This window comes from Carassius carassius, chromosome 1 (genome assembly GCF_963082965.1).
Source record: "Carassius carassius chromosome 1, fCarCar2.1, whole genome shotgun sequence".
NCBI lineage: Eukaryota > Metazoa > Chordata > Actinopteri > Cypriniformes > Cyprinidae > Carassius > Carassius carassius.
This window is the reverse complement of record NC_081755.1, coordinates 42,159,365-42,183,322: the sequence shown is the minus strand read 5'-3', so window position 1 is coordinate 42,183,322 and position 23,958 is coordinate 42,159,365. Positions and strand designations below refer to the sequence as shown.

The 23,958-nt window shown below is 36.4% G+C and overlaps 1 protein-coding gene across 2 annotated transcripts in view; it reads left to right on the top strand.

Moving 5' to 3' along the window:
• Positions 1-1,138: 1,138 nt before the first annotated feature.
• ttyh2l (tweety homolog 2, like) overlaps positions 1,139-23,958 on the top strand; it is a 35,402-nt gene continuing 12,582 nt past the window's right edge. Inside the window, exons 1-5 of one of the 2 annotated variants that reach the window (XM_059559711.1) lie at positions 1,139-1,561; positions 3,917-4,089; positions 16,287-16,398; positions 19,522-19,742; positions 23,408-23,503. In XM_059559711.1, coding sequence (XP_059415694.1) covers positions 1,433-1,561; positions 3,917-4,089; positions 16,287-16,398; positions 19,522-19,742; positions 23,408-23,503 — 731 coding nt within the window. In that variant the 5' untranslated portion in view covers positions 1,139-1,432. The remainder of the gene's footprint in view (positions 1,562-3,916; positions 4,090-16,286; positions 16,399-19,521; positions 19,743-23,407; positions 23,504-23,958) is intronic. The other variant, XM_059559720.1, reaches the window with a different exon arrangement.

The window sequence follows — 23,958 nt, the reverse complement described above, 5'->3', positions numbered from 1 at the left end:
ATATTGAAAATAAAAAAGAAGTTAATTCAAGTAAAACATGCATGCTGAGTGAAGCTATCAAGTACGCTGCCGTTCCATTTGTAGAATGACTGGACTCGCGTCCTCCCGTCCTCGAGAGTTCGTTCTTCTGAGTCCAACTTGGCATGTCCAAACTCGGAAGGACGGAAGTCCAGACTCTGCGAACTTGGTATTGAGAAATGCCCTGACTGTCTGTTGTTGGTCTCAAGTTCGGTGTCTATTCCCGCAGTTCCCCTGGCTGTAAGCCAAAACGTGATTGGTTGAAGCGATAACGTGCTACGATTGGTCAGCTCAATGTGGCCGTTATTTGATTGGCTTGAGTAAACGGTGGGTGGAGTCCACTTATTTGTGGATTTATCTGCACGTCGACGCTAGAAGTGTTTCAAATCCACAAATGCACAGGAACCGATCCACAAATGCGTGCAGTGATTTACAAATGCACAGACAGCGGTTCACAAATAAATACCAGGTAGAGTTGTGTTTGTGACATTAAACACATTTGTAAATATATTTTTTTTTATTTGCAAATCTCATTTTATTTATTTGTGAGTTTTAATTTTTTTTGTGAAACTCTTTATATTCATTTGTGAATTTGATATATTTTTGTGAATCTCGTTACATTTATTTGTGGATCATAATCTATTTATTTGGAATAATGCAACAATTCTAACCCCATAGTCCCTGGTTTGGAACGGCTTGAAAACCCTGGAGGAGTGCCCTTTCTGTCCACCAGATGTCAATATTGAACAGGACTGAAAGAGCTAATGACACTCACTGTCTGAATACATGAAATATATGTTGTCTAAAAATGTCTCAGATGCTTTTCTCTGAATTAGGCATTAATATTTTATAAACTCCATGAATTAACTTATTTAACGAATACATCTCAAGAGAAAAAAATGACTGCAGTCTTTTTCTGTGTAGCTATACAGACACACTGGTTGCTTATATTATATTGTGTGTTAGATTTATTTCACAACAGTGTGTACCTGTAAGCTTTTAGTAGCACATTTTATAGCACTTTTTTCCATTGTGAATTTACAGACATTTTGTGCCGTTTACACATCGAGCTTAAGTTAGTTCACAACTTATCTTGACTGTTGAACGGTAATGTAGACGCGCGCGCGCGGCGCGCAGCCGCAGGAGAGGCGCGCTTGGAGTCAGTCAGTGTCAGGAGCTTTGAGGGGTCACAGCTGACCACTCTGCCTGCACTTACACACTCAACTCTTGTGTTATGCATCATTTTAAGAAAATAGAACCAGGGAAAATACTTTTACGCAGTGTTTCCCTCTCTGGTCATCGTGTCTCGTCCGCGGGTGCAGGATCTTTGTTGTGTTTGGTGTTTTAGAGTGAATGGTGAGGATTACCGGAGCGCTCCAGAAATCAGCGGCGTTTTTTGAGTTTCACGTCCGGGATGGCCTCATCGCGCCAGGACTACATTGCACCATGGTGGACCTACTGGCTGCACAATTTCCCGCATCTTAATTTTAATTTCCAGACGGTTGATAGCACGTTTAAACCGGATGACACTAGCTATCAGCAGGTGAGAGTTCTCTGGATTTGTAGTTTATTGAGGGGAGACAAAGGGAAAACTAAAAGTAAATATTATCATTTTCTGCCATTGCTGCTGGGTAAACAACTGACACCAATTCATATCTCAGTCAACTATAAAAAAGGTAGATTTTAACTTAAAGTTGGAGCGGTTTATACTTTTTAGTAAAATTTTTGAAGGTGAGTTTGTGCGTTGACACCGGTTGACAAATAATTGACAGCATCAACAAAAAGAATCCGTTGAACATTTACACTGTTATTATAATTTAGTAAATTGTGTGACAACTTGCCCCGGCCTCTCCTGCCCAGCAGTGGCCTGTTCTTGTAGTGGAACATGCTGAATGAAATGAGTTTGAAATTTGGTAATGGATCAAAGGTTCTTCTCTCAACTCGATTGTGTAGAACTATTTCAAACAGGAGCTGACGTCTATGACTTGTACTCTATATGCACACTCTGATTATTTAACATATTTTGTACCTTAAGCATTTCGGGACTTTGAGCTGAGATAAAATGTGAGATAAATGTCTGTCACTGAACTCTGCTAATGTGCAGTATCTGGTAAACACAGATGTATTTGGTGGTGTGTCAGATCTCCATTAAAGAGACTCTGTTTCTACTGTGATTTGTACCTTAGCACACAATACTGTCTCCAGAGGAACATTTTGGTCATTGATTCAGTCGATATTTCCGCCTGGGTTTTTTATCAAAAAGGATATTATGTGCCTTGTTCAAGGTCACATTTCTCTGGGTTACTTGAGGAAATCAATGGAGTGACAACACAAATTAATTTCATCTCATATTCTAAAATAAACTGCTTCTCAAATCTTTCTCTCGGTTAAATTCCCTTGCTAGTGCTTATTTGAAAGCAATCTCAGGAATTGTTCTTCTGAACATATTTCCAAAACCATCTTTGGGGTGTGTGATATTATCGAGAGATGTGTTGACATTGCACAGATTTAAAATTCCCATCACATGAAAAACACCAGCGCGCAATTATTATATGTGGCTTTAGTTTTGGTGGCATAACATTTTCAAAAGCATTGACACAAATTCTCACAATCTTTTAGGTGCCTTGGTGTGCTCTTTTAAATATGTACCTTTAAAAGTATGAAACATGCAGTGTTAGTAGTGTCATCATGATTTTCTTTAAATTATGTTTGATGAATATAGTAATCAAATGCTATCGCTGTACCATAGAACTATCACAATGCTTTTTTTTTTAAGGAAGGGTAAATATGTATTTCCTGCGTATGTATATTTATAGGCCTCCATCTCTCCTCTGCATGTTTTCATTAGCCCCGGCATGAAGTTTGGTTTAATGTAGTTAAACCTCCTCTGTTAACAATGCATAGGACAAATACAAATCTTTTTTTTTTTTGCTCTTTTAGTGTTTATTGTTACTCAGCTATTCTATATTTTGGTTTTGACTATAAATCCTCAAGTTCTTGTGTGGTTTGAGCATTAAAAATAATTACACGCCACCCTTTAGTGATTTTAGCAATTTTGCTCAGAATTTCCCAAGAGCATGTTGTGATTATTTATTATGAAATTTTTGCTATTGGTTTATCCACTTTTTTGGCTTTTGATGTGACTTTTAAAATTTGAAAGTGTGGAGCGGTATTTGTTTTGCATTAAAATGAGCAATAGTCATTTTCAGTGTTTTCTTAAGCTAATAATAGATCTAATATCCGGCTGTCTTTCTGTAACCCCTGCATCACAAGACTCCAGAGCTGTTGTGCTTTACTTTCATCACATGATGATCCAGCTCTAAGACTGAATGTTTCTGTTTAGCCCCAGTCCATGTGGGTAGCCATGGTGATGAACATGGGGGCCCAGCTTGCCCTCATGACAACCATCATGCGATTCATCCACCCACAGCTGCCATGAACACAAGCACAACATCAAGATACATCTTCTTTGAGAGATGCAGTCATCCCTGTTTTTCATTTTCTACATATAGACTATTCAGGAAAACACATAATGTTTTTCCCCATAGGTAACATAACATAATAAACCAATGACTATGTACCACATTCAAGTGTAGATCAGAACGTTTGCATTAGTTTGAAACTAAATGTGTATTTTTGTCTTGTTTTCCAGTACTATTGAAACATTTTATTTAAAAAGACCACATTTAATTCAAGATTTTTTTATTATTATAATTATTATCAAGTGTTTTATTTTATTTTTTTCCTGATGATCTTGTGGAAATAAAGACAAAACAGGCTGATTGAGATCATTTAATTAAAACTTTTTCTTTAATTGCAACACTGACGACAGATAAATCGGTCTACTTCCTGTTTGATTTGACCATATGCCCCATGTTTGCCTGACTCTGTTTGGCAGTCTCTGATCTTCCTGGCCTGTGTGTCTGCCGTGGGTCTTGGTTTGAGTCTGCTGGTGCTGTCCGTATATCTGTCCTGCCTGTTTTGCTGTCGAAGGGAAGAGGATGAGGAAGTCAAAAGACCCGACACCTGCTGTGTCACATGGGCTGCTGTTATTACCGGTCTGGTCATATGGTGAGTTCATTCATTTTGTTTTACACCCACCAGGAAACGGGGACTGATTTCATTTATAGTTTTGATCTTGCTTTAAATACATTATTTGCCAATGTCAATAAATGCAGATGAAATGGAAATGAATACTTACATTTCACAAGGATGCATTACATTAAGCAAAAGTGACAGTATAGATGTTTATAATACTAAAAATCATTTCATTTTTTTAATTAATGTTTTTTTTTTACTTTCTTTTCATCAAAAGAATCCTGAAAATTCAGTTTTGCCGTAAAAGCAATAAATTATATATTCAAATATTACATATTGATCAAATAAACGCAGACTTGCTAAACATTAGTATTTTTTATATTTAAACTTTTATTATTATTTCTTAGCGGAATTTCTTTTAACAAAATTGCTTGATAGTGTATTAATATTCAAAAACATTCGCTACCAAATCTAGGGCTGTGCTTTCTACAGTGTTGGGTAGGTTACTCAAAAAAGCAATCTACTATAGATTACTAATTACTTCTTTAAAATTGAGATTTGATTACATTTACTGATTACTGCATTCAAAAAGTAATCAGATTACTAACTACTTTGCTTTCAAGTTATCAAACCTAAAAAATTGCCTACAAAGTTAAACTTAAAGTTTTTCCTGATAACAGCAGAAAATAACTTAAAAACTTAAGCAAAAAGAACTTAAATAAACTGTCATTTTTGAAAATGTAGATAAGAGTAATACATTTGAAACCAAAAAATGTCTACTTTTATTTGTATACACTCACAATATCAACAAAACGCTGTGCTTTTGTAAAATAAAAAAAAATCACACAGGGGGCCCTTTTTGCCGTCTCAGTTTCCTTTCTGAAACATGCCAAAAAATGAATGAAAACTCAGTGAATAATTGATACACAAGTATTTCTACCTTTAAATGAAGTAAGTCTTATCAAAAACAAATGAACTCTGTTAAAGGAGCTATGTGGAGGTTTTTACTTAAGAAAAATCTTTAAGATAGAGTTTTCATTTGTACATGTATAAGCCAACCATGTAAAAAAAAGAATGACACCTCGACTGTCCACCACGGTTGCCTCTATCAGCCTGTAGGCTCAATTGTGTGTGGAGGAGTGACGTCATGATAACAAAATGTGACGTCATGCGCGTTCTCGTCTACTTGGGCTTACAACCGTACGGCACGCCAGCCATTATAGTAAGCAATGGCAATAGTGTTTTCAAATGGACTCTGCGGATGGAAAGAAGCGGCCAGCCTCCAGCACAATTCAGACACCCACGTACACTCCTCGTAAGTAAAAAAAAAAAAAAGAGCGTGCGCACTGAGAATGAGACTGGCTGCAGTTCCTCTAACTGCCACTGGTGTCAGTAACGGTTAGAAATTTCAGAACCTAAGCAATGCTCCTTTAAAGAAATCCTCATGAAACCAGTGCAAGGTATGTCTTTCCTGACTGAGCTTATTATCTGTAATGCGGTCAAACCCACGCATGCACACACTAGGGCTGGGTAAAAAATATTGATATCTCGATATTAATTGATTCTCTTTTTTATGGAACGATATCGATTCGTAAATTCCAAGAATCGATTAGTCTAGCCTGTTTTCAGTTAATGGACGGAACGTTGAAAGGCACTTCCCATCTAATAAATTGCAATAAGCATTGTGCTTTGGTGCTTTTAATATGTATTGGAGAATTCAAACAATAAATGCCGTTTTGGTGCTGTTTAATCTGGAGTAACAGATCGCTGTAGCGCCTCAGTTCAACAGACGCTACAGCGCGAGATGCATTTGTGAACTAATCATCTTCTCCACATTAATACCAGTTTCAGCACAAAATAATCATGAGTCATGACTAAACATAAGAAGGTAAGTTAAAAGAAAGGGTACGCTTTACAATCTGTATTAGTGTTGTCAAAAGACCCGGTACTTCGGTACCAAGTCGGTACTAAAAAAATTTTAATGTGACGGTACCAGGTTTCTTTATGTACCGGTAGTACCAAGGTCCCGTTCAAACCCGGTTCAGCGCTATGATTTCCGCGAAGCAGAAAACGAGGACGGAATCTCAAAATCCAGTCATGAAAATGAAACTTACATTTTAATATGGACAGTCATGGAATTTGTCAAAGTTAGCATAAATTAATCAAATCAAATCTCCATATGGACCAGTATCTGTAAATGTTAAGCCGCAAAAGTTGTTTGAAATATGAATCCGTGTTCTGCGCGTCTCTGTGTGAATTAATGAATGGCAGACGTGCGGGTTTGTTTACTACATAGACTGAAGCGCATGACGCTTGCATTAATTTCAGCATCTGAGCTTCAGAGTTCTCTCTCCATCAAGCGATCTGAACTTTTCAGTTCATCTCAATGGAAGGCGCACGACTCACCGTCGCTTTACTGATAGCGCTGTTTCTCACACATGCAAAGAGAGAGAGAGCGAGAGTCTTACCACACTGAATCAACACGCTATATGTAAACTATTCTTTGTTGTCTTCTCCTGTCAAAATAATGGAGTTCATTTAGAATTATTCATATTCATTTTCGAACAAGCAGAAGGCATACCGGTTTCTCCGGTAATGGGCGGAGCTAATGCGCAAATGGCAATTTCATTGGCTCATTTCATCTAGTACCGTCCCTGTTTTGATTTCAGCATATCAGTTTGACCAAACGCAGACAACATGATTAATATTCATGAACCCAGTAGCTCATCAATTCATAGTGCATTGTATATACATTAGTATGATAGTAGAATTAGTAGTAGTATTATCTTTTAATAATAATTAATATGATCTATTACTATTTTTTTTTTTTACAGAAAACCCTCAATGACCAAAAATATCTTAAGCATCACCACCAGTCTTAAGTTCAGTTAAAATGACAAATATGCATTCATTAGGCCTAAAAGTTAATTTTTACATAAAGGCATTGTGCTAGAAATATTACTATTATTTAGTCAAATGTATGTGATACTGCTACTACTGTTGAAAAAATTTATAAAAATTTATTTTTTAAAGAAATAAATCAAAAAATTTCTTCCATGATTTAATTTTAATAGCAAAAATGTATTTAAATTTCATAAATTAAAAGACAAATGACATTTGGGTGAAACTTGTTTACTGTTTTTCATAATTATATAACTTGTAGAAAAACTTTAAACACAATTGTAAGTAAGTATAAAGAATGGCATTGGTTTTATTTTTAGTGCTAAAAAGTTATTTTTTTAAAATTAGCATATTTTTGTGTTTTGCTTTGGTACCGAAATTGGTACCGAGAACTGTGGATTTTCACTGGTATCGGTACCGAATACTGAAATTTTGGTACCGTGACAACACTACTCTGTATCCTGTCTCATGTAATGACTCAATCAGTTTTTTTTCAGCCGCGCAAAGACGTCAATATAACAGCTTGTAAACAATGTCACATAACGTCACATTTACCTCAGAAACAAACCTATTTAGTGATCATAAACTTGTTACTTGTTAGAAAAATAAACTTTATAGATGGGTATTTTGGCAAATATATTCACCATAACATATTCATTATAATTTATTTTTTTATGTTTGAATAAATCATAATTTTTTATGAAAATTATAAATTATATTATTTAAATTTGTATATTTAAAAAAATACTAATAGAAGTAGAAATATTATAATGTAATTAACTTTATTATTTAAAAAAACTTCATTGTGTAATTCTAACAGGTGTATGCTATAGCTTCAATATTATAGTATTGTAGTACCTAATGACTTATATTTTACAGCATTATTTTTTTACCTTAAGAAAATTTGGCAAGTACTGTGCCTGATATATATCCAAAATAACCTATATTGAATCGAGTCGAATTGGTAATCGAATCAAATCGAAAGCTTGTGAATGAGAATCGAATCGAATTGTTACATTCGTGTCAAAACCCAGTCCTAGTGCATACTATTCATAAGATAATCATCCACATGAGATACGCAAACCTAGAAACTCCCACATCACCTCTGTAAACAAAGCAGCACGATTCATTAAGTCTAGGCTACTTCTGGTTTTCTGGTTTCACGGACACACTGTGAGGAATAAGCTTTCTATTTACCTCAGAGAAAGAACACAATCTGAACATTTTAAAATATGATTTCATGCATCTAAACATTGTACGAGCCATCTGCATTTTAGCTCTCAATCTCTGGTGATTTATAAAAGGGCATATTGATGCACAAAACATGATTAAAAAATGCATTTTACTTCATTTTCTTAACACTGCATTTGTAACTTAAGTGATGTAATTTGTATTGACACTAGTAACCCTAATCATATTAAATACATTTAAAATGTAACACATTACATTAATGTGCTCTCTGGAAAAGTAATTAGAATACTGTAATATCCAACTCTGGTTCTCAATTCCGATTTATTGATCAGATCAGTTTTTTAGTGTGGCTGTTTACATTTCTTTTTTTTTTTAAGAAATGCATTTTTTAATGTGTTTAACAAGAAGTAAACACGGAAGTAAACGCCAACGCCACTGAAGTAAGCGTTTACAAATTCATTTGTAAGCTGATGTGCCACAGAAGCCAGTGAATTCATGAGCATTATGATTAGCAATTATGATGATCATTCGATATCGAGGATGAATATGAAATAAAAGTTAAATGTTTATGATACGGCCTCGTAAGTTTAGCTTGTATAGAGCTGTCGCTGGCTAATACTTTTAAATTCAACACCTCTCTGTCTCTCCGTTGACTATCTCCAAAACTAAAATTTTTGGATTATGGAAAGATTTTTGGTTTTCTTAATCATGGACATGCATAATGCATGAGATGCTGCAAAAGACACAAGATGAGAGTGCAGCGGTCAAACATGACCATCAAATGCATGTTCCCATAGAAAAACAATGGAAAAGCAACATAGTGAAATGCAAAAAATGTACCTTGCAGGAGCAAAAGGGGTAGGAAAAGAAGATGAGTCATGCAAGACATGCACATTTCATTCAGAACGGCTGAGTAGAAAAAAGTTCAGAGGGCATTTAGAGTTAGAATTAAATTTTCTTTAACCTTTAACATCTCATTTAGGATGTCAGCGGTATTTTGCCGGGGAATAATGGTGTATTTGGATTGGATTTGTTATGCGATGGGTTCATGGGCAAGATGTGAGCTGTGGAAGAGATATTTTTAGTATTTAAGCCAGATATGCTGTGACCTCGCACACAGTCCCTTGATCTCCCAAACGGTGGAACAAATCAGAGCTCCGATTGGCAGGAAATAAAAAGGAAACTCAATTCTAATTTTGTGAAAATTAATCCTCCTTCACTTCTGCTCTCCGGGCCGGATATGTTGCTTGAATTTATTCTTTGCTAACCAGCACACACCTGTCACAGGATTCATTATGTCCAGTGAATGAATATACAAGAAAACACGTGAGAATCTCTTGCACACAAAGTCTGTTGGTGGTTCATGTTTGCAGTGAGATAAAAACAAGTTTCAGGATCCATCTAGTCTGGACAATAAGTGTGTGTAAGGCCGGCGACACACTGGATGCATGGCGCAAGCGTCTCAGACGCGTGGCGTGTCTGTTTTTAATTCGGCTCCCATGTTAACAGGTTAGAGCTTGCAGACTGCCTGCGTGAGACGCGCGTGTCAGGCGCGGCTTTAGCCGCGTGGAAAACATGTGCATGCTAGAAATAGAACTGACGCCTATTTTTCACGCGACACGCGAGCATGTTGGAAGCGTTTCCAGGCAAAATATAATAGGAAAATATGTTTATATGTCATTTTGTACACAAATACATATTAATTCATGACATTTTGATGTTTGAAAGTCTATAGGTTGACATAAATTCAGATATAAATGTAATTAAAAAAAATAAAAACATCGATTTTCAAATATTGCACCTGTCAAACATAGTCTATTTTGCCGTCAATACTGTTGACGATGTCCTTTATCAGTAGGCTTTATATTTATGCTCAACATATTGTTGTCATGAAGACAAGAGCCTGGTCTGTCGGCGGCCTCCCTCTATGTCACCTACAGTAGCAGCAGCGCGCCAGCGCCGCATCAGACACGATTCTGGTGTGTAAAGACACAGAAAATGCGAGGCAGCCGCCACGCTCCTGACACGCAGCAGAAACGCCACACTCACGCCACGCAGCCAGTGTGTCACCGGCCTAAGTGTGTGTAAGTGTGTGTGTGTGTGTGTGTGTGTGTGTGTGTGTGTGTGTATGTGTTTGCGCATGTGAAAACAGTGTCATCTCTGTAGGTGTCCTGACCTGAAGCTCACTTCTTACTGCTAAACCGATTTCAAACCTCCAGAGCATTGGGAGTTAGCACACTGCTAACACTGTTTGCTTTTAATTATGTCAATAAAAGAGAACAAATGTTTTTGCTAATATGCTAAATTGAATTAGCAGAGGGTTCTGCTAAAACTTGTGACAGTCATGAAAGTTTGAGCATTGAATAAGTTAACATTCCAGATCTAGACACAGGGCTGGTTGTCGTACTAAGTGCTGCTGCGTGATGCAGCTAAAGCCCCGTTTAACCCTTTGCTTGGGAATGTGCATCTATTGTAAGTAATGGGATTTTTTTAAAAAGACCTATATAAAACCCAAACTGAAGTTGTGTGGCTTTTAGTCAATGCCTGTTAACATCACATTCATTACAGTTCTCTTAGAGAGCCCCTGGCAATTGTAGTTGACTGTAAAAACTATAAAACTGCTGAAAAAATTGTATACTGATAATATTATTTAAAATATGATTTAAGTTTGAAGTATTTACATACAGATGTGTTTAGGGAGACTGACTCGAAACTGCCATTTTTCATGTGAGTGGGCTGATTAGCTCTCTTGCCACAATTTACAGTCTCATGTTAAGCTACTTTTCTTATTAATGGATCTTTGTCCAAGATTAATTATGTACAATATGGAGTTTTTTACTGAACATTTTGCCGTTTTCTCTGGAGAAGCAGTACTGTAATCTCTCTGAGTACATGGTGTTTAAGTTAAAAGTGTACTTTTGGCCCCTAATTCAGTATTGTCCTTCTTATGGAATATAAATAGAGTCTGAATAAGAGATGCATAATGGAATCAATTTGCAGGCTTAGTTTTCTCATTTCCTCCACTTACTAAATGACATCATCACCTTCTGCCCACAGTTTCCTTTCTTTTGCTGAGAAACATCACTGATGCTTGGGTTAATTCTTTGGTTAACTAATGGCGTCATTATCATCTTTTACACTTGACACATAACTTGTAACCACATATATACATAAAGGAATCTTTGACTGATTTGACTGATACTGAAAACAGAGGTGCACTGCAGCACAATGCTTGTAAGCAAAGATGCTCTTTTAATGAGATCTTAACTCAGTAATGTGACTGTTTATCTCATTCATGTTTTTGTCGGGTGGCCCGTGGTCCTTATTGGATTATCCTATCAGCTCAAGTCGCTTTTTAATTTCATTATATTACCTTTGTCCATGTTTAATCTAATAAAAGAGGACCAGAATAGTTTTCATCCAGTCACACTGGTTCAGTTCCCAATAAAACAATTGACACTAGAGTGCTCTGCCTGCATCCGTGTATATTAGAAGCCAGTTCTCTCATTTACAGAATAACATTAGCCTTTTCCACCCCATTCTCCACAGTTTTTCAGTTTATCTCAATTCTTGGTAATCCTAAATGAACGTTTGTTTCAGTTAGCCGTGGTCTGAGCTCTAATGACAGCTCTGACCCCATTAAAGCCCTGCAGAGATGGCTGATGGGTGAAGATTCAGCTGCAGTGGGACGTTTCAGCAGGAACTGACCCTGTAATTCATATCCAGCTTCAGAAAAGCATCTGACAGTACGGCTTAGGGAGATATGCACATTTGAGCATATTAGGTGTTAAAATGTCAGTTTTATCCTGAGTCACTCTGTCAGTGCTCAGTGGGAGCGCATAAGTGTTTTTCTGAAGCATTGAATGAGTACTTCAGCGGTTTAAAGACAGATCACCAGTCTCTAGCATTGATATCAGTCCTCACTCTTATTTTCATTTGTGGAAGACAAATGGAGAAGATTTCAAGAATCTGTATGCAAAACTTTCCATACAGTGACATTTTGTAGTGACCAAGGTTTTACTGTGAATGAGAGATACGAATGTCCATGATAAATAAAAGGATTAATATTTAGAAATCTCATATGTGACAAGTTCTTAGACATGTACAGTTTGTATTCATTGTGGTTTCATATGGTTTTGAAAAACTTTTGTAACATTTCAAACAAAAATTTGTGTTTATTTCTCTAAAAATGTCAATTGGTGTGACCATTAAAGGAAAAGTTTACCCAAAAATGAAAATTTGCTGAAAATTGGCTCACTTTATGTTAGATCTATATAAGTTTGTTTACATCAAGACAGATTTGGAGAAATATTGCATTACATCACTTGCTCATCAATGGATCCCCTGGAGTGAATGGGTGCCGTCAGAATGAGAGTCCAAACAGCTGATAAAAACATCACAATGATCCACAAGTAATCCACACAACTCCAGGCCATCAGTTAATGTCTTGTGAAGCAAAAAGTTGTGTTTGTAAGAAAGAAAAAAATTATATATTTTTTAGTTTAACTTTAAATGCTTTTAAAAATATTCCTTTAAGTAAGAAGCAAAAAAGGGGAAAAAAAATTCCCAGCATATGTGCATGCACACTTTAATCAATTTCAAATGTTTTTGAATATTTTTTTCAATGTGTTTTTTTTTCTTTCTTCAAATATTGTGAATTATGAATGAAGTTTTTTGGCAGTTGCACCACTTACAGTTTGAACTAACCTTGCTTGTCATAAAAATGTAAAATTGATTTGGTGGTTTTGTAGATTTTAAAGTTGTTTTTTTAGTTTTTTTTTCTTCCACATTTTAATAAACTGTCAAGCAGTTTTGGACATGCAGTCATAACAGAGGTCATTAACATTTAAATTCTGGAAGCTACAGCAGCAAAAACAGGCTGTTGTTAATGTAAAAATGTGTAAATGTGTTTTATTTGCAGATGGCATCTACATGCATGTACTGGATTGATTAATATGAACATGTTAAAAACACCACAGTGTTCTTATGATCCACCTTGATCCATCCCTTTAAGAACTATTTAAATCTTTACACTTTTTTTAGGCTTAATCATTCTGGGTTTGAGATCTGGCTAATTTACTCATCTCACAGACACTGTGCCCAATCATTTCCTTCAAATTTGCACCTTATCTGCTTTTGGAACTTTAATAAATGGAGAGGTGCAGGTTGTAAGTGAGATGTAACCAGATGAGCAGTGATTTCAGCAGTGTGCTGAAAGCTGAGGGCGAGAGCTGGGCTCGCACACTCACCGGCTAATGGGAGCAGAAATGCTGCCGGCCTGAGGGAGTTCTAGTAATGATATAAGGAAAGAGCCTGGAATCCATCATGCTTAGGGGAAATCAGAGACAGGATTCTCAGTCAGGCCACCTGCCCCCACACCAACACACACACACACACACACACATCATGTTGAGGAGTTATTATAACAGGACAATTTATGCCATCTGCTTACTCTCCATCACTGTCCTTTGGGTTTCTTATATTTGCATCGAAAGCATTTTTACACTGTTTTTGTTCACAACTCTGTGATATCTGACAACAAGTAGTGCAGTCTGAGAATAGTCCAGTGGGTGTTTGTGGTTGAACAAAGTAGAGGTTAGAAGAGGGTGTCAAAGGGGAGTCCGATCTGGAGTTTGAGATGCTTTGAGAAAAAACAAAGTTGAATATGCTAAATGGAAATAATGACATGGACATAGATATATAAATCTTATTTATAACCCAAGTGTGGGTTTTTATTTATTTATTGTAACAGTCTGTAAATTAGCCTTTCTACTGAAGCCATCAAAGAAATGGACGCATGGACTATTTTATCAATGTCCTTACTAGGGGTCAACCGTTTATCAGCCTGGCCAATTATCGGTGCCAGTATTAATTATTTTTATGGTTATAGGTCAATTTAAAAGCTGATTTGCCGCTTTGATAATTTAAAGGCATTTAAAGAATGTTTTTGTCAGAGCCCTTCACTGTAAAACCAAACAGTGAAAAATGTATTAAAAAATGTAAGTTAATTTCACTCAAATAATCATGAAGTTCATTGAACTTAATTTAAATATGTTGTTCACTCAAAATGCTGTTGTAGTAAGGTGAACTTAAAATTATTGCATTTTCTATATATATATACTGCATGATGTTTGAATATTTATATGCAAGTATTGTGAGTCTTTTTGATAAGTATGTTAGTACATACCAGTGTGCTGTTGCTAACTGGCACTGAACTATAAAGATCTAAATGAAAATGCTGTTAATGGAAGTAAGTTGTATATGATTATCTTTGTGATGAGTGGGGTGGGGTGGGATCAAGTTGAGAAATATCAGTATTTATAAGATAACATTGAGATTTAAGGCAACTGGAAATGTAATTTTTATTTTATGTAAACGTAAAACATTGAAAAACATCACTTAAATGTTTTTGTGTAATCTGTTATAATATTTGAGTTCTGTGAACTTATTAGGGTTTACAGTGTTGTTATTCTTAATTTTGACATTAATTAAAATTTTTACACCAGACACACACACATACACATATATCTGAGTTTAAAATATTGGTTATGTGTTTACTTGATCTGTAATTGATATCGCCTCTGAAAAACACATATCGGTTAACCCTAGTCCTTACTACCTTTCCGGGCCTTGAATCTTGTTTTCAGATTCAGTAGTGACTACCTGTATACAATATATCAATATAGCAAAAACAGAAGAGGTTTTCCATAAGCAGAGGAAATATCAAGCCTGGACTTATGTCTCATATAGCGGCTCTAACATAAGGAGTGAGAGTTAGATCCCTTGCTAACTGAGATGGACTGAGCGGCCCTAATGCTTGACAGTCTGCACACATGGTTCTGATGAGGTTGCTTAATGATCTGATCTGATGCTGTCTGGAGAAGAAAGCAAGCAGACTGGTTGCTTGGCTGTTATATGGCATGACACAACAATCTAATTAGGTAGACTACAATTCTGGAGGCTGCTTTGAAATATTTACTCCGATTTCACATTAGAATCTACCATGAGACCAATTGAGTCAAAATGATGAATTTTATAGCCAAACTGATACCAGTGAGCACACTTTTCATGTTTATTGCAGTAGTTGTGTGTTTTTTAGATGACTTACTTTACTCTTCGTTTTATGCCAATATTACAACTGTGATTTGTGAAACAAGGGCATTTCAGTATACAAGATAACAATAATACTTTCAGTGAATCTCACAAAACCTGTCGACACAAAATAAGTTTATAATTTTTAATTTATTTTATTATTTATTAATGCTGTTTATTTAAAAAAAAAATTGTACTTTCTATTAATCAAAGAATCCTGAAAAAAAAAATTAACCTGGTTTCCACAAAAATATTAATCAACACACATTAATAAGAAATGTTACAGCAAATCAGCATATTAGAATGATTTCTGAAAGGATCTTGTGACACTGACGACTGGAGTTATGATGCTGAAAATTCAGCTTTGCCAAAACAGGAATAAATGACCGTTTAAAATATGTCAAAATAGATAATTAAAATAATATTGTAATAATATTACACAATAATACTGTTTACTCTATTTCTGATCCAGATAAGCATTCAAAAACAAAAAAAGATTTTGTACAGTATATTGTGTATATTTTTTTTGAGGAAAAATTAATTACCATGATTTAAAATTTGTTTAATTGCTGTAATGGGGAAAAACAATTATTATTATTGGTTATTTATTTTATATTATATTATTATACAGTAGTTTACTATGACATTTTGGAAAATCATACAATCACTATTGAGACAAATCGGAATAATAATTTGAGGAAAAATGTGCTTGATGGTTAAAAAAATAGACAAATATCCCCACAACTTTAAATCTTAAATCAATCCATGATATTTCATCACATTTTACTCTTATTGTTAATTCTTCTGCTGATTTCAACGGGTGGACCGAGACCAAAGCTTCACTGAACTGTGAATGTACATTCAACAAAATCCTTTATCTCATACGATGAATTTGGGTGGGAATTTGGGAATTACGATGGTCAAATATACCTGTAAATGTTTCAAATCTTCAACAAGCAGTCAGAAGCAACGTGACAGAATTTTATTGATATGAACTCTGTTTGTAACATAAACTGTTGTTCTGCCTTGATTTGTGTTTCTCACAGTTCAGCGGTGGGCGTGGGTTTCTATGGAAACAGCGAAACCAACGATGGCGTTTACCAGTTGACTTACTCCATTTACAATGCCAATCACACACTGGGTAGCATTGGCAGTCTGGTAAGAGTTTCCCATTTCATTAGAATAGCCCGAGGAACACTGTGATTAAAACTAAATCTGAATTTTGCCTGTTACATTCTGCATGCTGAAGAACTTAGAGCCGGAGCCTCAGGGGCTTTTCACTGCTGCTGGAGTATGAGTGTATCATGTGATGAGTGGCACCACACACACACACACACACACAGAAACGCATAGATGCAGCACTGCTGCAGACTTCTTCTCTGCAAGTTGAGAGCTGTAGTCATATTGTGCCTGTCCCCATTTTAACCACTAGTTAGAGTTGTAGATAGACTCTAGAAGCCTATCCTGATGCAAACACATCCAGCTGGTGTGTGTTTTCATGTGTGTAGGCAAAGGAAAACCGTATGCGCAAAGAGAAGACTGGGATTATCTGTTCATCTGCATTAAAGGGGATTAAAATCTATCTGTATATCCACTCATGCGTCCACAATCACTGGTCTGCTTTATATGTCTGTCAGCATCCTGCTGATCAAATGATTGAGGATTTATTGAGAATTTATTTATGTTTTTAATTTAATTTAAAATTGTATGTAATTTAACATTTCATTTTTACATGCAAATGAATGATGTAATATAAAATGTAATTTATTTAAAATGAGACAACACAAAAGTTATGTTCATAACAGATAGTATGCCATCTTATAATGCCTTACTCATAAAGTAAAACGCCTTAAAGATGCACTGATTATTATACAGTGTGTTGTTTTATTGTTGCATATTGATAAAAATGATTAAATGTTTTGAAGGAAACGATGTGGAAAAATCTGACTTAAACACTTTTTAATTGTATTTTACTCATTAGTTTTAAACATTTTGGGGTTTTCTAGGCTGCCAGTGCTATTTGGTTGAAAAGATAGTTCCCTGAATTAAAAACATGCACCTTCTATTTAAAAGCAAGTATGTAAATATTGCTATATTTCTTGATTATTGATGACTGTATGCTGTGGTTTTTTTTCTGCAAATAGTCAGCAGTTTATTCTGAACATAGTGTTTGAAACATTTATCAATGCCTATTTCCACTTGTTTCAAGTCAGTGGTTCAAGCATACTAAGCAGTAAAAAGTATAGACTGCATGTAATGTAGAAGGATGCTAGTACTGCACAGACTTCACATTTTTATTAACAAAAAAGCAGTGATTTTTTTTTATTGTAATCTCAGTCTTTGTTATAATTGATATGGATTAAGTGACAGGCTTACAAGATCTTTCATTTCCTGTTCAAATGTCTGAACATCACCATCTATGCACTGACCGTAGTTATATTTAACACAACCCATAAACAATGTTTCCAGCAGTATGTCTTGGATTTGATGGCGATGTAATTCAGCATATGGCAGGTTGAGTGTGACAAACGGAGCATTTGGCTGGCTGGCAGAACATTTCTCCTCATTCAGCCCTGATGTTCATTACCTGCTGGCAATGTGGTGACAACCTCTGTTCTTCTAATACACTGCCTCCCAGAGCTTCCTGCTGTCACTCTCACTCTCTGCCAGTGTATCTTTGGCTCACTGGTCCATAATGCATTGCCTCACGGCCGAGTGAACATATCTAAATATGCTGTCTAAAACAGCCTTTTCACTGTTTGCTGTAGCTAAAACAACATTCAGAATGTGAGAACAATAAACAGCCATTGGCTGCACTACAACTGAATAAATCCAATTTCAGCTTCAGTGGAAGTTTCTCTCTTAAGATTGAAAGGCAAAGAGGACCGCGTTTGAAGGCCAAGCTTGATTGCACAACTGAATTCATGAATGTTGAAGTGATTGGGAGAGTGTGGAGCAAGTTTTTGAGCTTCCAGGCTTTTTAAACGCCTCCTGCCTGTATTTGCGTGCCAGAAAATAGTTGTTGCAACTTTGAGTAAACGGGTGTAGTGATTGCCATTTCGCATGCTTTTAACTCTATTTCATGCAGTATCCACACTTTCCAGAAGGGAAGTGGAACTAATGTAAGAATGTTTTGAATCTTCATCTTTATTAGTCTTAATTATGCTTCCACCATTTAGAAATTACGAGTTATAGAGCAATTATTCAAAAGAGCCTCTTATTGCAATTCTCTGAAATTAAAGCAGAACGAGAAATATTTGCCAAGTATGAGATCAGTTTACCAGAAATTCCACATGATGGCCTTTAAAAAGAGAGAAAGAAGAGGTCAAATGGCTGGACTCAAGCAGATATTAATTTTATTTTTTTCAGCTGATGTACAGTGCTGATTAATTATAACTATGCACCTAGGCAGGCGGACAACAGTAATATTAAGTGGTGACCTGACAAAATCCTCCTGAAAGCATTATTGATTCTCTGCCAGCTTCAGTGAATCTGTCAAAACAGAGATCAGGGACTAATGAAGCTCACTGAAAACTGATTTGTTACTTTCTGGACAGGTTTTGAGCCTAGAAAAGTCCATCTTAACATTAACTATGGATGGTCTGCCAAAACAAAACAGCTTCCTTCCTGCCATATATCAAAGTTTCTTAACAATTTTATAACAAGTTTATAATCTACATTTTATTTTGAGAAAATTGTTTAGCTTTAATCATAATCATAACATAAAAAAATAAACATTCACATTTTCCTTTGAGCAAATTCTGGCAGGTGAAAAAAAATCCTCATGCAGATTTTGCGACTGGTTCAAGTTGCTCACATGAATTTCACCATATTGAAAAAAAAGCTTGTCTTGAACTGATTTCTGTGTAAGATATGCTTTATACATTGCAACATTATTGACAAAGTACCCTTATAGCCTGTGAATCCGCACCGACATTTCACTGTTACCACATCTTAAGTCACAAAATTTCACGTAATCATAATCCTCTCACCTTCATATACATTCCTGACCTGTGTGACTTTGTTTTTTTTTTTTTTTTTTTTCTGTGGAAGACAAAAGAAGATATCTTGAGAAGTGTTTTTTTCCTTAAATAATTTCTCCTCTTTCTGTCACTCTTGCCACTTATTTTACTCCTCTGGCAATCCTATGGTCCCCTGTGCATGCCTCCTGCTCCCATAGAGAATTAATTGGAAACAGCCATTCGTCTCCGTGCCAGCGGGCCCGATTGCCATTATTAACCTTCTAATGGTGATCAGCATTTTTCTTGTCTCTATTCTCAGGTGGGAAACTCACTGGGTAGTATGCAGGTCGGGCTGAAAGAACACCTGGAGCGGTTGGATGAGATATTTTCTCCACGGGGAGACTACACCCAAAACTTGCGCTACATGCAGCAGATGGCCAACAACATTATCCAGCAGATGACAGCCATGCCAGACACAGGGAAGGTGCAAGTGGATTTGGCAGCCATCGCAGAGAAAACTTCATTCATAGAGTACTACAGGTAGCTGCCTTGGGCTGGTGGGCTAATAATGGCTTATTTACTGCACTCCGTGCTCTTGAAAACTTTTGCAACCACATGTAGTATGTCTCATCAGAGGTCAGAGATAGGACGGCTCCATGCACTTTAGAGACTGCTGATGTAGCCGTGGGTCAGAAATGTTTCTGAATGTTTCAGAAGCCCGTTCCTTAATCACGTGATCCTAATTTCAGACTTCTGACCCTAATTTTTTTACTTCTGACTCTACTACTCAAACATGTTACCCAATTATCTAAAAATCTAGCTCTACTCCTCAAGCACGTGACCTTGTATTCCAAACTTCTGCCCCTACTCCTCAAACACATGACCCTATTTTCCAAATTTCAGACCCTATTTTCCAAACATCTTGCTCTACTTCTCAAACATTTGAACATATTTCACAAATTTCTGTCCCTACTCCTCAAACACATGACCCTATTTTTCAAATTTCAGACCCTTCTTCTCAAACATATGACCTTATTTTACAAAATTCTGGCCCTACTCCTCAAACTCGTGACCCACAGAAGACCACGTTTCCCAAATATCTGACCCTTCTCCTAAAAAAACATCTAATCTTATTTTTCAAACATTTCACCCTATTTTTCAGATGTCTGACCTTACTTCTTAATCAAGTCAAGTCAAGTCACCTTTATTTATATAGCGCTTTAAACAAAATACATTGCGTCAAAGCAACTGAACAACATTCATTAGGAAAACAGTGTGCCAATAATGCAAAATGATAGTTAAAGGCAGTTCATCATTGAATACATTGATGTCATCTCTGTTCAGTTTAAATAGTGTCTGTGCATTTATTTGCAATCAAGTCAATGATATCGCTGTAGATGAAGTGACCCCAACTACGCAAGCCAGAGGCGACAGCGGCAAGGAACCGAAACTCCATCGGTGACAGAATGGAGAAAAAAACCTTGGGAGAAACCAGGCTCAGTTGGGGGGCCAGTTCTCCTCTGACCAGACAAAACCAGCAGTTTAATTCCAGGCTGCAGCAAAGTCAGATTGTGCAGAAGAATCATCTGTTTCCTGTGGTCTTGTCCTGGTGGTCCTCTGAGACAAGGTCTTTACAGGGGATCTGTATCTGGGGCTCTAGTTGTCCTGGTCTCCGCTGTCTTTGGGATGTAGAGGCCCTTTCTAGGTGCTGATCCACCATCTGGTCTGGATACGTACTGGATCCGGGTGACTGCAGTGACCCTCTGATCTGGATACAGACTGGATCTGGTGGCTACGGTGACTTCTGAATAAGAGAGAAACAGACAAATATTAGCGTAGATGCCATTCTTCTAATGATGTAGCAAGTACATAGCGTGTTATGGGAAGTGTTCCCGGTTCCGGTTTACCAAATTAATGTAGCCTAAAAATCCTTTAACGGATTTGGATATTAAAAACCTATTAGTATGCTATGTGTAAGCCAGGTTAAAAAGATGGGTCTTTAATCTAGATTTAAACTGCAAGAGTGTGTCTGCCTCCCGAACAATGTTAGGTAGGTTATTCCAGAGTTTAGGCGCCAAATAGGAAAAGGATCTGCCGCCCGCAGTTGATTTTGATATTCTAGGTATTATCAAATTGCCAGAGTTTTGAGAACGTAGCGGACGTAGAGGATTATAATGTAAAAGGAGCTCATTCAAATAATGAGGTGCAAAACCATTCAGGGCTTTATAAGTAATAAGCAATATTTTAAAATCTATACGATGTTTGATAGGGAGCCAGTGCAGTGTTGACAGGACCGGGCTAATATGGTCATACTTCCTGGTTCTAGTAAGAACTCTTGCTGCTGCATTTTGGACTAGCTGGAGTTTGTTTACCAACCGTGCAGAACAACCACCCAATAAAGCATTACAATAATCTAACCTTGAGGTCATAAATGCATGGATTAACATTTCTGCATTTGACATTGAGCAGTCATAGGCCGTAATTTAGATATATTTTTGAGATGGAAAAATGCAGTTTTACAAATGCTAGAAACGTGGCTTTCTAAGGAAAGATTGCGATCAAATCAACATATGACTGTATTTTCCAAATGTCTAGCTCTATTCCTCAAACATTTGACTCTATTTTTCAAACATATGACCCTGCTTTCTAAATTTCTGATCCTTCTCCTCAAATCTTCACCCTATTTTTAAAACTTCTGGCCCTACTCCTCAGACATGCAAGCTAGTTATTTGCGCTACACTTTAAACATGTGACCTTAGTTTTTTTTTTTACTTTTAGTCCTACTCCTCAAAACATGTAACCCTTTTTCTTTTATTTATTTTTTTATTTTTTTCAAACTTGTGGTCCTATTCCTCAAATATATGTCCCCATTAATTGCTCTACATCTCATAATTATGGCCCTACTTCTCAAACATGTTGCCCTGCCCCCCCTCACCCTTCTACCCCTACTAAAATCAAGATGTTTTTAATGGGGCACTGCCTTAAAGGTGCAAGCTTTGGCTTACTTGTTTAACTTTACTGGCACTACTGGATCTCATGTGGACTACTGTAGGCTACTTGTGCCCTTTTGGAGCTGTTAGTCTTGTTGAATTGATTTGTATGCCCTCCAAGAAGATTACGTTTCCATTTTGTAGACCGGCATGTTATGAACTTGCAGTGCATGTATTGACGAGTAGCTAGTGTTTCAAGCAGCTAAAGGACTGTGCTATTGAGCAGCAATGGTCAAACTTCTCTTCCTCCATTAATCATGGGCAAATCTAATCGCCCAAGCTCTGGACTCTCTCCCTTGATTTATCATACACCTTAGTGTCCATATATTTATTTTCCTCCCTCTCTCTCTCTCGATGTCTCAAGATGTGTGGGCATTTTTAAGTCCTCATGGTGTAGGATTACTGATCAGATTGTGGCTTGCCAGGCATTCCAGTAGCACACCAAACCAGAGACCTTAAATCAATACAATACAGAAAATACAGTAAAACCCTACTACTACTTAGGTCATTTTGTGAATCTTTTATTGAAATTGTATGTGTTCATACTACATAAAACATTTTTTATGGGATCAAATGGTATGCGTGATTACAAGAAATAACACCTTCTCAGATTGCACTGCTTGGCAGATTGTACGTTCCCACATACTAGGCTGGAGCTCATGAAATTCTTATGTGTATTTGGTCTGTTCAATTATTAATTGGATGGGAAACGTACAACGGAAGATAGAAGAATAATCTGAGTGCTATAAACACCCACTTTTAAAGTACTTAGAGACCTACTGTCAGTGTGCTCCCACACATCTAAATCACACAGTAGATGAATATTAAAATCAGCACTGTCAACTGATTTAAAAGAAATTGAATGAGATGACAAAGTTTAATTAATCAAATTCTGTGAAAATAATAGCATAACATTATTTGCTTAGAACAGCATACATATGTTGTTTGTTTGTTTTTATATTATTGAACATAACGTTCCTACAGTTGACGTGAATCTATATTGATTAAGAGTAATATTATTTACCATATTCTTTAGACTAGATTAGATCAACATCCTCTATTTAGTAATTACAGTACAAAACTATACAATAAGTAGCTAATAAATAAGAATACTATAGTAGAAATACAAAATAAAATATATATGTGCCTTTTTATATTATCTGAACACTTATTTCTGCTTTCATCTTTCATCATATTTTGTTTGCTTTATTTCAGATGGTTAACATACCTGCTTCTTCTGATTTTGGACCTAGTCATCTGTCTCATAGCATGTCTGGGATTGGCAAAGCAGTCTCGATGGATGCTCACAGTGTAAGTGTGCTCTAAATATCTATGGTTAGACCTCTGGCTTTGGGCATTCCCTTTACAGAAGGGAAATTTAACCCATTTTCGTAATCATAAAGAAGTTGGAGGTTGGAGGAACATGGAGGAAGGAGGCAATATATGCTTTTAATTTTACCTGTATTTCATCTTACATATAATCCTTTGCCATTGTTAATTGTTTGTATAGTGTTGTGAAGTTGTTTATTTCTGACAGCTTAAATGCTCTGTAAAATAATGCAGACTCTGACATAAACAGACTTCTGTGTAATGACTCTGAGTGCATGGAGTGCTGTGGTTAGCCAGTCGCCAGCAAGCCCTACATTTCCTATCATCTCAAATCTTCTGTCTCTCTCCCCGTTAGCCTTATTGGAAGCTCCTTTAGGTCCATCCCCACTTACCCCACTAATGCTTATTGATCTCTTTGCCCAGGCAAGCATGTGCTC